This window comes from Siphateles boraxobius, unplaced genomic scaffold (assembly GCF_051911475.1).
Source record: "Siphateles boraxobius isolate OS27281-9 unplaced genomic scaffold, OSU_SipBor_1 130, whole genome shotgun sequence".
In the NCBI taxonomy this organism is placed as follows: Eukaryota; Metazoa; Chordata; class Actinopteri; order Cypriniformes; family Leuciscidae; genus Siphateles; species Siphateles boraxobius.
The window spans coordinates 31950232-31968536 of NW_027508734.1; the positions used below are offsets into that span (position 1 = coordinate 31950232).

Here is an 18305-nt window from a genome sequence, read left to right on the forward strand (position 1 = left end):
AGTTAGCTTTGAATATAAAGGCCAAGCCCCTGAGACGCAGCTCAGTTGAACACATTCAATCTTTTAGGTCATTTCTCTTTGCTTATCAATCATTTATGCTATGTGTGATTTCACTGCCGGTGTCATCCCAGCTATCAGTGGGATGCTTTTGGAAAGGGGAAATTTGTATTGTTAATATTTAATAGGATCCCACAGGAGCTTATATTCAATTTGGCACCATGTGTGTGCGTTGAATTTATGTGTTGTGCATGTATTGCCGTTATAGACCCAGGGCTACTTTCAGATTCTGAACTGAATCGGAATTGAACATATTATGCATGAATTATCCCAGGAATCCCAGCCAGTTTTTTGGTTGTATCAGAGTGAATGCATGTAATGCCACCTCTAAACACAAAACCAACAGAGATCTGCTACTACTCACCGAAGTCTACAAATGCAGATTGACCCACTTTCATTGCATTCTCCGGTGCTTTTCCATGCAGGCTTCTAATGAAGTTCCCTTCCTAATGAACAGAAAGAATTAACAGGATTAAAACACACACTTTCATTTCCTTTAAAAAGTACATTTCCTTCCATGCGGAGCTTACAACCGTAGAAAAAAAAAACCTTGTTCTTCAGCAGCAGGAACAAAATTTAGTGCATCTGAAAAGCACAGCCGCTGTGGGCATGATGGTGAGGAAGCACAGGCTGACACGGGTGGGGGAGGGTTGCTTGGAGTCTGCGCTACCTGATGGATATCACGAGACAATGCAGCAAGACAAAACAATGTGTGGTCTGACAATCTGACCAGCCGAATTTAAAGGGAAGGTTTCCATCTGATTGACAGGACATGAGGCAGAGGGGCAAAGAGAGCAGAAGTAACTGACAGCAGATGTACAGTGTAGGTGTGGACTGAAGGTGAGTGACTGGTAGATAGCAGGGGTCACAGAATGATGGCTAATTGGAGTACAGAGAGGTCAGAGGGCAGGGTAAGGCTTCTGTGCACATTGATTAGCCCATGTAAGCCAAAGCACAGCATGGCACCGGTGATCAAAGCGAGTCGGGGAAAAACCCGCTAAGACAGGAGCTTCTGAAAAGCCTGAGAGACTACATGCCGAAAAAAAATCCAATACAGTGAACTGATTGTCCACCACAATAATGTGAAGCAGACAGTAGAGAGACACATGCGTTTCACAAGGACCAGATCAAAGCCACATTACTACTGAGTCATTCATTGCGTCAGACTACAGGTCTTACAGGGTACGGACACAGAAGAGAGTTGAAAGAGCATGTCAGAATGAGTTAACAAAACTACATCGTTTTTATGTTGTTTATGTGCTTTTACAATGCATGTAAATGCAAATCTGAACACTTTATAAATGCAACATAAATTCTTGTCAGCTCCGGGAGAGATTGAGACAGATATACAAATCATGTATCATACCATACATGTTTTAAACATTTAAATAGACTAATTACAAATTAGTAAAAATGTGTATGACGGCAACATTTTGCGATTGTGCTGCACTCATTTCATTAGAGTTTACACTCATTTGTGTATCATATCTTACAAGGTTTTAAACATTTAACGAGATATATCAAATAGTAGAAAATGAGCATGATGCAGTATTTTAGTTGATATTACTCCTGGCAGGCTCTGATTAAGAGACGCATAGAGACAGCAACATGGCTATTAGATTTTCGATCGTGCTGTGCTCATATCATTAAAGAGTTTACACTCATTGACTTTACACACTCATTATAGCATAACGATTTTAGTTATTTATGTAAAATAGCATGCTATGCTTTTTACTGGCTCACGTCCTGTTATCCATCAAACATGAGTTGTGACTGTATCTGCCGAATATTTTTCCAATTATTCGGTAGAATTCGTTATTCGTCTTGTTTTCATTGCTGCCCTGTGCATTTAATTTATAAAATTGCTTTGCTACTGAATTACTACATAATATTTCTATATTATAATAGTAATCTGTTATAATAGTAATAGTTTCACTGTTAGAGAGACGCGTTGAGTAGTGAGATGCTGCACAGACAGGTAATTCACATATGCACAATCTCTTTATCTCTCTTGATAAATCTTTAAAAAAAAGTCAATGTTAATAAATAGGTACACTATGTCTACGTTCACACTGCAAGCCTTAAATGGGTTAGTTCACTAAAAAATGAAAATTCTTTCATTAATTACTTGCCCTAATGTCGTGCCCACATAAAAACATTCATCAACTCAAACATCAGTTGTGGTAAACGGAAGCTCAAACATGCTTGCTTGACGTGCGAAAACCAAAGGTTCATTAAAAAAAAGAAGTTGAACAGAGGAGAGTCTGCTGGCAAAAAAGAACATGACAGTCACAGAGCTAGTAAAAAACGAGAATCAACACTGGTTTAGGTTTTTGGAGGTGGCGAGAGGTGAGGGATTTGAAAGCGATGGAGAGTTGCTGTTGGTGAGCTAGGTATTTGCCTAGGTGATTAAGGTATTTTATTCAACAGATATAGTGCCATATGTAACAGAGTTCATAGTAAGGCAGTATCTATTGTGAAGGGTCATTTCATTATGGTTGCTGTAGCACTGCGCTGGAATTTTATTTTCAAGGAAGTACCGTGTCTATCAATGGGTAAAGCTACAGTACCGTTTTGAGCTGTCAGCTTGAGATCCTTTCCATCAAAACTGGTTATCTCTGAAGCCTAGTAGTGAATGTTTTATGAGCAGTGGGTAATCTTCATCCACACTGTCACGCAGAGCCGAAGTACAAAACAAAACAATGGGTGCGTCTGAATCAACACTCAAGCTTCCTAGGTTGTGCATCAGTATCGTGTACACAAATTCAGGCAAAGGTAAGGACAGGCTCACTACACATTGACATTGATGGCTTATTTCCGATGACATGACAACGTCCTTATTGTCCAACATCACTACTATTATTTATGAACAATAACAGAACTAATATCCTTATTATATTATTTCATTTTTTAATGCTATTTAAAGTACATTATGATAAATACTTTGCTTTTTACAAATACAGTATGTGCAACATTTCAGCTACAATTATAAATGTAAGATAGATTGTATATTAGTGATTTATGTTTATGCTGACATATAATTAAATAATAGTTTGTATTTAAAAAAAAAACATCTATCGTTTGTGATTATGTGTAGTAAGTTAGCTCACATGATTTAAGTTTCACAGTTTAAACTTCCGTGGGGAAAATAGTAATCATCGATGCTCCCTGGTTTCCACGGTGCATTGTGTGACTTTTTAGGGAACGAACGTTTCAGTGAACTGGAAGGATTTTGCAATTGAGACAGCCCTTAAAGTGTCCGATTCTGATCAGTGCCCTGATTACTGAATTAGACAGCTGATTGAGACGAACCCAATGTTATTCCATAAAATGCATGCAGTTTTGTTTTTTAACCGCTAGAGGGCCAAAAGTTACATAGTGCATCTTTAAAATAAATGCAATCTTACTGCACTATATCTTTGTGTTCGATTTAAAGTGGGCATAATCCACGGCTAGGTGCATTATACAATTTTAAAGGACTTTGCAGAGGCAACTAGTTTATAAATAATAAGGCAACTTAATTTATACACACATACCCCTTTTCCACCAAAGCGTTTTGAGAGCCGGTTCGGAGCCGGTGCCTGCGCGCGAACCAGTTCTTTGTGTTTCGACAGCCAAAGAACCGGTTCTCGGCCAGGAAAACTGGTTCCAAAGCGGCACCAACTCTTTGCTGGACTAGAACCAGAGAACCGTTCTTTAACCACGTCATGCTTACGTCGGGGGCTGGGGGCGGGTTTAGATGTGTCCTAAACATCTTTTCTGACCGCAAAGCCAGGAGAAACATTTGCAGAAACACGATGTAGTCCGCCATTGTAATTGTTATGCTTGAAGTTGGCGCAAGCGTTTCTAGCTTTTTTAAAAAAAAAATTATTGAAAACATTATGTAAGCAAAGAAGAAAACAGTCACAAAATAGAACAAATAAACGGAGAGAAAAAAAAGACAAGACAGGTGTACATAACTAATCAGAAAAGATTACATATCAAAGGAAAAGATTAAAAGACTTACATATTTCAATTGTTTTTAAAGCCTTCTTGGTACACGAGTTAGAGATAATCCCAAAGTAATGTTGTACTTGCAAGCGTTTCTAGCTGAGACGTAAAGCGACGTACACAGTGACGTAACGACGTCGTTCGCTGGGCGCTCTAGAAGTGGAAAAACAAACAGGTTCTGAGGAGGTTCGCAAGTTGAACCAACTCCGAACCAACTTTGAACCAGCACCAGTTCCGAACCCGTTCTTTTTTGGTGGAAAAGGGGTAACACAGCATTAATTAATATATATATACATAATATTATTTTATTGACTATTGCCATTTATACATATATAAAAAAAGCTTTTGAAATGTCCTCTGAAAGGATGTGCATTGGTTAACTGTGCACATTAAGATAATCAATGTGTATTAAGCGTTTCAAGAGCTAGCTGGCCAAGCTTGTGTTCACTCTCCAGAGTTTTTTTCCAACACTACACGAGAACACTCCCCCTTCCACCACATCAACCTGTAACTGACCATAAATCGCTTCATTACCTCCAGTGCCATCTGAGGCTCAGTCAGCACAAAACACCTCGGTCTAATCACTTCAGCTCGACCAGATGCAGTGTTTCTGTCAGCTTTCAAAGTCTTTCAAAACCAAGATGGCAGGGTGGTAACTGGTCTCATTATATGTGATGACACATACTGCTTTAGAACACAATTTGAGAGGGAAATAGGGGAAAAATATAAAAACACACTAAATGAGGAGTTTCTGTGAATCTTATCTCTGATATTATTTTTAAATAATGAAACTCTTGGTTTTAGAGTCACCATGAAATCAAAATTGACAATTCTTATTAAAGGAATATTGTAATATTTATTAAAAAATTACTTATCTGTGCATATTATTATTATTTTTTAAATTCATGTGACCTCATAATCAAAATAACTTCCCCTCCCCTTTGCAGGGACATCTCTTGTCTGATTACGTGTTTACAGGCATGAGGGCGAGACAACCTGTCACTCGCATGAGATCACAGTAATAGCAAATCACAACCATCCAACGATCTTATCAATTGAAAAAAAAAAATTCTTGTTCGAGAAGCTGTTTCACACATATATACGTAACAAAAGGGAAGAAAAGACTATCCCAACTTCAATTTCATGTCGACTAAGAGGAATGTGGACTCAAGTCGCATGACTTGAAGTTGACTTGGAATCAAGTCCCAAATTTGAGGACTTAAGACTTGACAGACTTTGACACCAATGACTTGAGACTTGACTCTGACTTGAGCCCTGTGACTTGGAAAGTCTTTATGGCCTACCTTCTTAAACCAAAGATCAGAGTTGGGATCAGGGGCAGGCTGGCCATCTGGAGCACCGGGACTTTTCCCGGTGGGCCAGCCCACCCGGTAACACAAATATATATATATATATATTTTAAAATGACGGAAATCATAATATTACATCTCTTTTCTACGCAAATGGATGATTGAGTCGGGTCCAAGGCCGACAAGGAGTGTGTTTTGTTTGCATGTGAGTGTTTTGCCCTCCCTCCCCGCTTAGTTTGGTCTACTCCATTGTGTATCTTGAAACACGCCCCCTTTCACGTCGTCTAATTTACAAAGAGAGAGACAGATTGATCCGGTACAGCGAATCTCTCTGAGCAGATAAGATAATAACAAATAATTGTCTATGGATCAAACGGGGAAGAAAAGAAAAGGTGGAGCTGAAAAGTTATGCGTAAAAAAAAAAAAAGCATTAGAGGTAGATGCTGTGAAATGTTGCTGTACCGACATCAGAAAATCTAGGCATATTTTTCAAGTTCCACCCTCAACAAAATTCAAGCAAAGCTTTGGTTCAAAAGGTTTTCTGCTGTAAAGATTCCCTTTGTTTTACAGAAATATCAAAAATTTACGTAAATAAATAATATTAAAAATAATATTAAATATAATATAAATATTACCTAATATATGTTGCGTTAATTAAAATAAATGTTTAAATAGCATTTCTGTTCATTTCTCGTTTCTTGTATTGTGTTATATTTTTATGATATAAGTGGTGTTAAAAATAATTCTGCACATTAATGAGCCAATGTGTTATGATGTGGGGGGCTGCTGTGGGCCATAAAGTCCAGGGCCACTTTTTGGTCCCAGTCCGCCCCTGCAACTGAAAAGTATGGCCACACAGGTATGATTAGCTGGTATTGGTACTGAGTCAGAGACGGATGCGCTCGTTTTCAATCACATAATGTTTCAGACATTTAAATACAAAAGTACTGGCAGACCATTTATAATTTAAAACAAACACACACTGGTGTCTATGGAGGCAGTAATAAACCTTAAGAGGCAGGATTAACCTTTCAAACATAATTTGAAGACATGTTTATTAATGTAAAATGCACATTGTATAACTATAAAGTTTCTTCTTCTCCCTGTTCACAAGCTAGTCACTTTCATGTCTTTCAGAAGAAATGGATGAATTCACGTGTTGTAGCCAAAACCCAGCATGGTAGCGCAACTACAGCCCCTAAACTTAGCGATTAACTGTGATCATATAAACTTGTTTAAAACACAAAATACATTTACTTAAGAATCTGAATATCATTATCATATATTTACAATCTCAAGTTTATGAATATTTAGAGCGAGTAACATTTATCAATGTCCAATTTTGTGAGGCAAATAAAAAGCCACACACAGAGGTAAGTTGAAATTGATATGGTTCAGTATTTATCTTGGATATCAAGTACAGTTTTGGCATGAATTATTTTGCATGCATTATTGCCCAAAACAGCTAAATATACAGTGAATGGTGTGGTGTCGGGCATGTTCGGTTTACTTAGCTTTGTTGTGACCACGACATATTAACTCAACCCCTGGGATTATTAAAATATCAACATTTTATTATGAAAGTGAATGTGACACGTGAAGGCCAAGTATGGTAATCCATACTCAGAATTTGTCCTCTGCTTGAACCCATCCAGGTTAGTGAAAACATATTAGGAGTAGTGTACACACACACACTGCAACCCGTGAACACACACACACACACACAAACGCCGAGCAGAGGGCAGCTATTTTGCTGTGGTGCCCGGGGAGCAATTGGGGAGCATTTGGGGGTTAGGTATCTTGCTCAAGGGCACCCTCGTCATTTGCTGCCGGTATTGAGAATCGAACCCACAACATTCGGATTACCAGTCTGACTCTCTAATAGCAGGTATGGGGCGGGGCGACACGTGCAGCCCCGCCCCGATCTGCAGGCTACAGCCAGGTGTTCTCGCTCTGATTTGAATGCTCTGTTTGAAGGGGCGTGTCTGCTGTGAGACTTCAGTGTAACTGCCCACTGCTGTGATTGGCTGACATCTTTGCATATGAAATGGACAGTATTACATATGGAACTCTCTCAAAAACTTTTAGCATGTGTTTACTATTACAGCCCTCAAGATTAACTAATCGTAAAAAGTGTTGATTATAGCATTATATTTAGATGTATGGCATTATATTTAGATCGTGGCATGAAAGGTTGCAGTGATTCGCATTGTAGCCGATCACAGAAATGTTGAGTGCATGAGTGCAGTCATGAATGAAGCATGAATCTCGTCATTGTAACTCGATTTCCGCACACTAACGATTGCTTTCATCATAACTAACAGAGCAAACACCGTGTAAATTAGAGATCCGTTTATTATTACGGGAGTTTTGCCGAAAGTCCATAACTCATGCTGCCTTCACGTGCTATCAGAAATTTCCTACTTCCCACTTCTAAAGTAGTGGTTACGAGCTCATCGCATTCAAATTTTGACTTGAGAGGGCATTCATATCTCTTTTTTAATCAGGAAACTAGTATTTACGATAATTCCGATAGCACGTGAAGGCAGCATGAGTCACTGATAAACTCGCGCTGTTTGATTGACAGTTCCAGCGATTGAAGGGAGCGTTCTTTGTTCTCTGTCTATTAGTGCTGTCAAACGATTAAAATATTTAATCGCTATTAATCGCATTAATGTCATAGTTAAATCACAATTAATCACACATTTTTATCTATTCTAAATTTCCCTTGATTTCTTTTTGTCTCATTTTAATGCTCTTATCAACATGGAAAAGTGGAGCTTTGTGCAAATGTTTTTTTATTGAAAACAACATCGGCATATTCTGTAGTGTTCAATTTCACACTAACATTCTCACTTGGAGCAAATAATCCCTCACGCAATGTAACACTGTAATCAAAACGAATAGAAAATTTAATTACAAAAGTGCACATGTAAGGTAAACTAAGACTCAGCCTATAGTGCAGTTGAACCATGGCTTAATACCTTTTTTTTCTCAAGTTTGCTTTGAACATAGCAGTCAGGCTACTGCTCTTTATTCACCAGAGGCTCATCAACCCAGCCTCTTATTTCAGAAAGAATGAACAGTAACTGTTACCAATAAAGTAACCAGTAAACTTTCCATTCAGAACCTGTTGTTTAGTTTCCGGTCTAGCTAGATCCGTTGTGGTGTTGTCGTTTTTCTAACGTTACTAGTTGATGCAACAGCATGTGAAAAAAAACTACATAGTTTGCTAGGCCAAAAAGAACGGTAATCTTGCGACAAAATTTTTGTTACGCCGTTAAAGGGCACCTATTATGCCCCTTTTTAAAAGATGTAATATTGGTCTCGGGTGTCCCCAGAACGTATTTGTGAAGTTTCAGCACAAAATACACAGTTCATTTATTATAACCATTTGAAAATGTCATTTTTGGGCCTGTTTTAAAAAGAGCTGTTTTGGTGTGTACCATCTTAAATGTAAATGAGCTGCATATCCCCGCCCAGCCTTTGGATGAGGGCGTAACTTGCAAACCTATGGGAATAAACAGTCGGTAGAAGCAGAATGGCTGGGAGTGAGAGACGAGACCCGCTGTTTTGTATGGCATTCAGCCGTACATGTTTGAACCGGAATCAGACCCAGATGATGAAGAGACTCCGGCAGAAGAAACACAAATGAGAATTGACCAGGACGTCTCGGAATGGTTATTTGATACATTTATTTACTTATAGAGTTGTAATCGCGTCCCCTTTGCAATTATGGATGTGCAACACACACATATACACACAGACACACACAAACTGTGATAACGTTGGCGCAATATTTTGAAACTGCAAATACTGTGATAACGTTTGCTACGTACAAACGAAATTACATTTATGCGAGGGACCTGTTGCATCATGTTTACATTACTTGTCGTACAGGTGCTTATGTGGCAAATGTGAGAAGATGGCAACAGAACAAGAAAATATATGCTGCAGGGAGACAGAAAAGGTATTAATTACAGACAACAACTTAAGACGCATTTGTTGTTGAAATGACTATTTGCTCAAAAATCATAAAATACACTTACTTCTACTAGAGGTGACGTTGGATCGCGAACAGTAGGCAACGATCCACACTTGAGGATTAACTTTGAAGCAAGACTCCGCTTTGAATTGACCCTCATTCACAAAACAGTCAGTCAGAAAATGATTCACGCAAACATAAATGTATTTTGGAAGTTTAAGTGGCGCCTTTCCTTCGTAAATAAAATCCATCCACTGCGTTTTCAGTGGCTCTGATGTCGGAAGTAAGTGAAAACTACTATGTACAGATCCTTCTAAAAAAATTAGCATATTGTGATAAAGTTCATTATTTTCCATAATGTAATGATACAAATTAAACTTTCATATATTTTAGATTCATTGCACACCAACTAAAATATTTCAGGTCTTTTATTGCTTTAATACTGATGATTTTGGCATACAGCTCATGAAAACCCAAATTTCCTATCTCAAAAAATTAGCATATCATGAAAAGGGTCTCTAAACGAGCTATTAACCTAATCATCTGAACCAACTAATTAACTCTAAACACCTGCAAAAGATTCCTGAGGCTTTTAAAAACTCCCAGCCTGTTTCATTACTCAAAACCGCAATCATGGGTAAGACTGCCGACCTGACTGCTGTCCAGAAGGCCATCATTGACACCCTCAAGCAAGAGGGTAAGACACAGAAAGAAATTTCTGAACAAATAGGCTGTTCCCAGAGTGCTGTATCAAGGCACCTCAGTGGGAAGTCTGTGGGAAGGAAAAGGAAATAACAGAATATTTTCATGCTATTAAGAGAAACTATGTGAAGTTGATCGTTTAGTCACTGGTTTGATTTACTGACATATAGACAAAGAACATCTGTCTGTACATGAATCATTATATCAGAAATCACTGGTCACAGATCAGCCATTATAATTAACATGGTTACTTGCATGTTGTCGCATTACTGTTGAGACTTTCATATCATAAAAGTCTGTTCGCAAAGCCTGCGCCAAAATTGTAAATAATTCACTAAAGAATCCACAGTGAAATGTATGAATACAAATAAATTAAGCTCAACTGAGGCATTCACATAGTTTAAAATAAATAACCACATTCCTAGCAATAGGATCCTTTGGAAGGTTATGTTGTTTTTAGTCGAGTGATCCTGTATCTCTCATCATCTCAATAACATTAAAAACAGCTTTTAATGTAACCAAGCCCAAGATTTGTCCGTATTGACTCTAGACTTACTTAACTTTCAAAACAATGACTTGGTCCCACCAAGCCAACTATAAAGAAACAAACTGGGTCACGTGAAACATTGAGGTCAGCTGTGGCAAATTTATTTAATCCTATAATATATAAAATATTAAATTGTGCTAATAAAATATTTTAAAATGTACGTTCATAGAAAAATATATATTTTGCAACACCGTGTACGGTTGTTTGTCTTTTTGTACTAGTTGCCCCACTTGATAAACGGAGCTGGTCTATGTGGCAGCTCTTTGCCTGAGGGCTTTGTTCATAATTATTGTAAAGAGCAAAACTCAAGTGTCTCCTTCCTTCTGTGTGGACAGTGTTTATCCATCTCCATTGAAAACTCCCTTGAGCCTTCGCTCTGAAACTGCAGGCATGCATATGGCGGTATAATATCGATTGGTGTATGATTGTGGGAGGCATTAATGTGATTGTGGCTTATGTAAAGATAATGGTGACTTGACTTGCTCACCCCTAATCTTCTCCGAGTAGAATGAGGGCGTGTTGAGTCACAGGGTCTGTCTCATAGGATTGATTGAACACTGATGTTAATAGGAAAGGGCTGTAACACTGGCATGTTGGCCTCAGGGGTTGTGAGTAAATGTGTGTGCATTGTGTGAAAATGACTAGATAGAATCAATGCCCTCAGGGGGGGTGGGGTCATTAGAGACATTACATTTATTGATGTTTCACAATCAAAATATTTAGAAGAAATTAATATCAGAATTAAATGAAATTTTCATTTCTAAGAACTTACTGAACTATTGGAGCTAATTTTGCTCTGGCTTATTAAATATACAGCAGGTCTTCTTAAAGGGTCAAAACACAAAATTAAAAAAATCTGTCATTTTCTCATGTCATTTAATAATAATATAATAATAATTAGTTAAATTTATATAGCACTTTTCTGGGTACTCAAAGCGCTTTACATGGAAGGGGGAATCTCCTCAACCACCAATGTGCAGCGTCCACCTGGATGATGCGACGGCAGCCATATTGCGCCAGAACGCCCACCACACACCAGCTTACTGGTGGAGAGGAGACAGTGATAAAGCCAATCAGTATATGGGGATGATTAGGAGGCCATGATGGACAGAGTCCAAGGGGTAAATTTGGCCAAGATGTCGGGCTTACACCCCTACTCTTTTTCGAAGGACATCCTGGGATTTTTAATGACCACAGAGAGTCAGGACCTCGGTTTAACGTCTCATCGGAAGGACGGTGCTCTTTGACAGTATAGTGTCCCCGTCACTATACTGGGGCGTTAAGACCCACAGACCACAGGGTGAGCGCCCCCTGCCGGCCTCACTAACACCTCTTCCAGCAGCAACCTGGTTTTCTCAGGAGATCTCCCATCCGGGTACTAACCAGGCTCAGTCCTGCTTAACTGCAGTGGGCAAGCAGTCTTGGGCAACAGGGTGATATGGCTGCTGGCAATAGATAGATTGCCAGCAGTCCTGTCTACATTAATGTCCTGATGACATTAATTTACTCATGTCATCTAAAACCTGCATGACACCCTTTCAATTTTTTTTCAAAATATCTTTGTAAATGAAAGTTAATGGAGTCAAATGTTGTTTTTGATCCCAATTACTTTCATTGTATGGACAAAAACGTTTTATTTGTCCAACCGAAAAATAAAAAAAAGTACATTTCAGAACAACGTGAGATTTAAGAAATGTTGACAGAATTTTAGTTTTTGAGGGGATAAGGAAATTTAAAATTCGAACCGGAGGAACCTTTTCATAGTTCCTAGGACTATTGGCGGAAGAACCGGTTTTTGGCATTTTCGCACCGCAGGAGGTAGGGATGTTTTTAGTAATAGGAACTCCTTTTGGGGGAAAAAAATTAGCTCCTACTTCAGGGTAGGGTCTAAACCAGCACTATAGGAACTACCAGTGGCGTAAGTGTACGCTGATTGGCCAAACGCACACTAAACACCAGCACCCGCCATTTAAAAAAAAGCCATGTGTACACACAGATTATAGCATGTATATACTTACTTCACAAACTAACTCAACAAACATGGAAAACGGTGACAGATGAACCACTCAATCTTTGCGCTAAGGAGAAAATCCAACACAACTTTAAACCAAGCAAAACATGATTATGAATTTCTGCTCAGTTAACGAAATTGGACATCAACCAAACAGCAAAAGCTAATAATTTTTCATAGAACTGTTATACGAAGAAAGTAGACAGTATATCTAATAAAATATTAGACAGGACTGTTAAACAGATCAGCTCTGGTGTTCTCAGCACTGTCAAAAAAAAAGTCCCCTGTGGCGCCAAAATCACAACAACAAGCGCAGCTTACGTCACTTCCGAGTTCCTACTGGCGGTGTGAATGCAACCAGGAAAATGGCCCTAGTGGAACCTTTAAATCTTGGAGAACAGCACCCTGGTGGCTAGTTCCTAGAACTACCCGGTGCAAAAGCCCCTATAGACCAGCTTCATACCATCATTCACATGGCAATTTCTAAAAAAGCTCACCCTCCAAAGACACGTCCACTAACCCCATATCAGCAATGCCAGATCATGGGCAAATATTTTAATATTTGTATTGCTGTTTCAGCTGGCCTGGGCCTGAACTTAGATTATCTTATAGACAGGAAATATTTTACAATCATTCTGATCCTCCCAGCTACATACAGGCAGTTAAAAAACGGCCAGCACGATTGAAATTGTAAAAGCTATAAAGGATGATGTGCCATAACGTTCTCTGAGGGCTGAGGCGTTTTGCTAACGCTTACTAAATGCTGAACCTAGCAGTTTGACGATCATTAACAAACAGAATGCATTCTGATATAATAGCCGCTATGCATTTTAAGAGATTTATGCAGTGAATAGCGTTAATTAATTGTTTTTCAACAAAATAGCTCTTGCTGCTGTACCATAACCATGTTAAATCCCAGGCTGTTTAACAAGTAGAGCAGAGAGAGGAAACTTCAGAGTAAATAAATAAATAGTGAAGGACAGAATAAATGAGCCTCCCTCTGGTCTCACTACATGCGTGTATTTTAAATATATTATATGCAAAATACACAGGGATATAGCAGGGCTGCAAGATAATGGTTAAACTGATTTTTTTTTTTCCTCATAAAATAGTTTGAGAAGTTTTTCTCAAAAGCTAAAAGAGTGAAGTTCCAAATATTAATTCCAGTAATTCCAAAATATGTTAAAGTTTTTGTATTAAAACAAAAAAACACTATGTATTGTTGCACAGAGGTTGCATAAGTAAATTTATTCAGCAAAAACAATCGCAAACAATAAAGCCGAGATTCATGTCTAGATTTATTAGAGTTTGTCACTGAGAATATTCTGTCCCAGCAAATCGCACAAGCAGCCTCTTGAAGGAACACAGACTGGCTGTATTCTTTAATTCAATGTAATGGAGATCACTAAACTCTAAAATGTTTGTCTGAGTTTTCAGATCACCAGTTTTATTTGTTTGTTTAGGAGCAATGTTGGAAAGCTTAAGCAGAACTGGGAGAAAATTGTGGATCGTCCTGAGATCATTTTGAGAAATCTCTTTCATCTTTTTAATATGCATGTCTGCATGACACCAGGTTCCTCTATCATTAATAGATATCTCATAAAAGAGGAGCTAAATCTATCCTGTGCCTTGACAGGAGAACAATATTATTATCTACACCCTATACATCCAGAAGTCTGAAGCCCTGTATTGCCCCTGAAATTATATACATTTAGTACACGTGTTTAACTGCACCGATTGAGTTTGTGGTGTGGCGGCCATGATTGGGATCATGAGGTGAGCACATGTGAATGCATTAATGTTCCAAGGGCAGTCATAATTACACAGTCATGGTGTTTTCACCAAATGGCAGGTTAAAGCAGCACAATGTAGTTTTTCAACCTTCATAATATATTTCCAAGACCCTTGAGATGGTACATCGACTTACAATAGGTTGAATGACACGTCTGCCATAGCCTGACAGTGTCTGTATCGCTTTTACTGGCACTATGTAACTTCGGGTTTCGGTTAGTAACCCAAGCAACAAAAAAACTACACAATTCGACTGCTTTACAGCATCTCTCTCTCTCTACCCTCGTTATTTCAGTAACATGCACCCTGTCACAAGCGCAGCAGTCAGTCATCTATAAAGTGTTTATAAATGTATAAATAAATCAGGGAGTCAGGGAGCTGACTACCACGCAAAATGTAAAAGGCTGAATAACATGGCTGGCCATGTTACGGAATCTATCTGGTCCTCCATTTATCTTCATGAATTAAGTAATGCTAGTAGAGTAGCGAATTATCAATCTGGTAGCTAGTAACATTAAACACTAGCATGCTAGTTTACGATGGTTATAATAAATAATCTTTCAGGATAACTATCCTAATGTCTGCAGGCTGATAGTCATGTTTGTTTATTTATTTTTCTGGTGAAAGGCTATATTCTACCGTAGTAGAAGACAATACTGTTTCCCAACTGTAGGGGGACCCGAGAGCTATTAACCGCAAAAACGACATAATGTTGCTTTAAAGCTACAATATGTACGATTTTTGTAATAAAATATCCAAAATGATATATTTCCTGCTGTTGTGTACTTACAATATCCCAAAAGTTCCCAAAGATTTTTAATTTCAGAGAAATTCCAACTTTAAATAATGGCTCGTCCATGTTCACTTGTCGCCTGTCAATGACGTAATATCCGAACTATCTCTGGTTTCCGCTCGTACTGCCACAGTAACCATGGCGACAGACGTGGACAACAGCGTTACGTCTAGCGGCACGCTCACGCTGTTGTTGTTTTGTTCAAACATTATGGACCATGGCAAGCAGACTTTGAGACCAAAGGAGAACTAAAACGAGGATCAATATCAGTGTGGCGTTTTCGAGATGCCGAGAGCTTCACATCCGTGACAAACTTCGACTTGACAGAGATGCCGCTCTTGCATGTACTTTATTAGACAGGTGAGCAAATTAAAATAAAACTAATCAATGTTATATAGCTCAACATGATGAAATATTAGAATATGTTCAGTATGTTATTCTAATGTTGATCTAGCTTACTGTTAGTCTCATACAGACAAACTAACACGTAGAATAACATTATAACTTTCAACACACTCAAATGCAGTTTAGTGTGACAGTGTAGACCAAGTGAAACAGCGCTGCGTTACCTCTAAGTTTCATTCGTCTAATAAACTGACCTGTGTGAGTATTAATTCAGCACTTGCGGGTAGTTCGGTAGAATGAAATGTCCTTATTCCTTTATATCCCCGGAACTCACATGTGTCTCTCGCAAGATCTGTCTGTCATTAACAATCGTGACCTGCTTCATACCACAGTCATGTTGAAAACATCAATGTATTCACTCATCCATTTCATTATTAGATCCATCAGCATGACGACAAGTTCCATAATTCTGCTTATGCGTCAAAAAAAAAAACTTTTGTTACTGTAAGAGGTTAGCGACCCTTGTGGCAAAAAAATTACATATTGTAGCTTTAACTTTTTAACTTAAACTGAGGAAAAACAAATAATTGACTAAGCTAAAGAATCAGAGGGCTAATATTTTCTGGCTTGTTTGTTTGGTCGGGCGGCTCCGTCTAGCTGCTGAAATGACTGATGGCGTCTTGTATTACAGTAATGACTTTGCATGCAGTCTACAGCTGAAGCTTTTCAATTTAAACAAACACTGGAGCTGCTGTGTGCGCGTGTGTATAATCAGGGTTGGGAATAAGTGTTTAAGGAGAGCGAGAGGAAAGTAATTAAAACGGAGTGTGCTACAGGAAGCAGAGGTTACTGGCCTGTGACCAAAGACTGTTAACTCAAAAACCTCACAGTAAATAGTGGCAGGATTACTCCGGTTTTACTGGGAGACATTTCCCTGTAATGTGTGTGTGTGTGTGTGTGTGTGTGTGTGTGTGTTTGACCAAGTACAATTGTGAGAGGCAGTGTGTGTTTGTTTGTATATGTGTGTAAGAGTCAGTAATCAAAGACTAGTCACCAATCAGCTGTGTTTTTCATTCAGATCCGTTAAGCCTCTTTCAAGGAATATGAACTAAGCAGAGTCTAAAATGGCTGCTGCCTCAGATGTGATTAGCAATCGCCCATCGCTCCCCCTCTTTAATCATCCACCCACTTATCTCCTCCTTTTCTTATATTTCCACCCTGCCAATCTGTCTTCACAGCATGTCATTTTATCAATCCCTGCACTTGTCACCAGCCCCACGCTCTCAGAATGAAATGATGAGGAGCCCTGCGGGAGGAGGAGAGGCGATCTAACCTGATTCCCTCCCTTTGTATCTCTGAAGCACCATCAGCAGCGGAGCGCCATGGACTCATGCGACGCAAGGAAAGAATAGAGGGCACGGGGAAATGCTTCCGGAAAAGCTGCAGTGCTTCAAGAAGACGCATGCTGACCTTTTACAGTCGGCTTGGGTCACTGCGGCACATAGCAATTCTCTCTCTCGCTCACAGTGTTCAACTATTTATCATCTGCCATTTCTGTAGTTTCCCACCTGCTCAGAGATGCTCCTTTATGAAACTCTGTGTTTACTTCTTTCACCTTTTTATTTTCAAGGTTTTTCTACTTTAAGTCTTTCCATCCATTTTGCTGCCTGTCATAACACTTTCTTTTTCTGACCTCTGACTCTGTGTTCTTCAGGCTCTCACACATTAAAACCAACTCTGACGGATGTCGAAGCTGTGACCTAAAATTTAGCGCACGTGGAGGCACTTTCTCCCTTTACCTTTTTATACACTACCGTTCAAAAGTTTGGGGTAAGATTTTGTTTTAAAGAAATTAATACATTGTTCAGAAAGGATACATTAAATTAATCAAAAGTGACAGTAGTGATAATTTCTTTTGAACTTTCAATTAATCAAAAAAGTATCAGTTTCCACAAAAATATTAAGCAGCACAACTGATTTCAAATGATAATGAGAAACGTTTCTTGATCAGCAAATCAGCATATTAGAATGATTTCTGAAGGATCATGTGACACTGAAGACTGGAGTACAGATGCTGAAAATTCAGCTTTGCCATCACAGGAATAAATTACATTTTAATATACATTAAAATAGACAACAGTTATTTTTAATTGCAATAATATTTTACAAGAAGTAAAAATAAGTAAAAAACAAAACACTTTCACTTTTAATTACTATCTAAAATATGTGTTAAATAGTGTCCATATGACTAAGATTAACAGAACATTAACAGAAGATTAACAGATTAACAGTCTAGGTTTTTGCTGTTGAATGTGTGCAAAAATAACTATGAACTACCACCCGCAATCCAGTTTAACATAAAATGCATTCACAGCAAATACTGCTGTGAATATTTCAATTTAGTCATTGTTATTCTTTTCAATGCAAACATACCTTATTCACAAGAGCGCTCTTATTAAATGTCACCGACGCAGAAAGAATTTAATTAAAAAAAGAGGTACTTGTGTTCATTTTCTATTGATCATGGGAGCCATTTGTCAAATGATGGAAAGGAGTGCTATAACTAGGTGCATATGCAGACATGTGGTGTAGTAGAATGCATTGAGTGTTTTAAAGAGCTGATTCAGGTGGGTAGATCGCTGTGATGGGAGTAATGTTGTACAGTTTCAGTAAAGTATGCCAGATAGAGGTGGGCTGCTTCATCCCCCATAAGGGGCACTTAAAACCAACAAGCAAGATTGGTAATCGCCATGCAAACTGCTAATTTATTTTTG

General features: G+C 38.5%; 1 protein-coding gene across 1 annotated transcript in view; it reads right to left on the bottom strand.

Annotated features, from left to right (window-relative positions):
* itfg1 (integrin alpha FG-GAP repeat containing 1) overlaps window positions 1-18305 on the bottom strand; it is a 142670-nt gene that overhangs the window by 89819 nt on the left and 34546 nt on the right. Inside the window, exon 8 of the mRNA XM_077229264.1 lies at window positions 422-503. Coding sequence (XP_077085379.1) covers window positions 422-503 — 82 coding nt within the window. The remainder of the gene's footprint in view (window positions 1-421; window positions 504-18305) is intronic.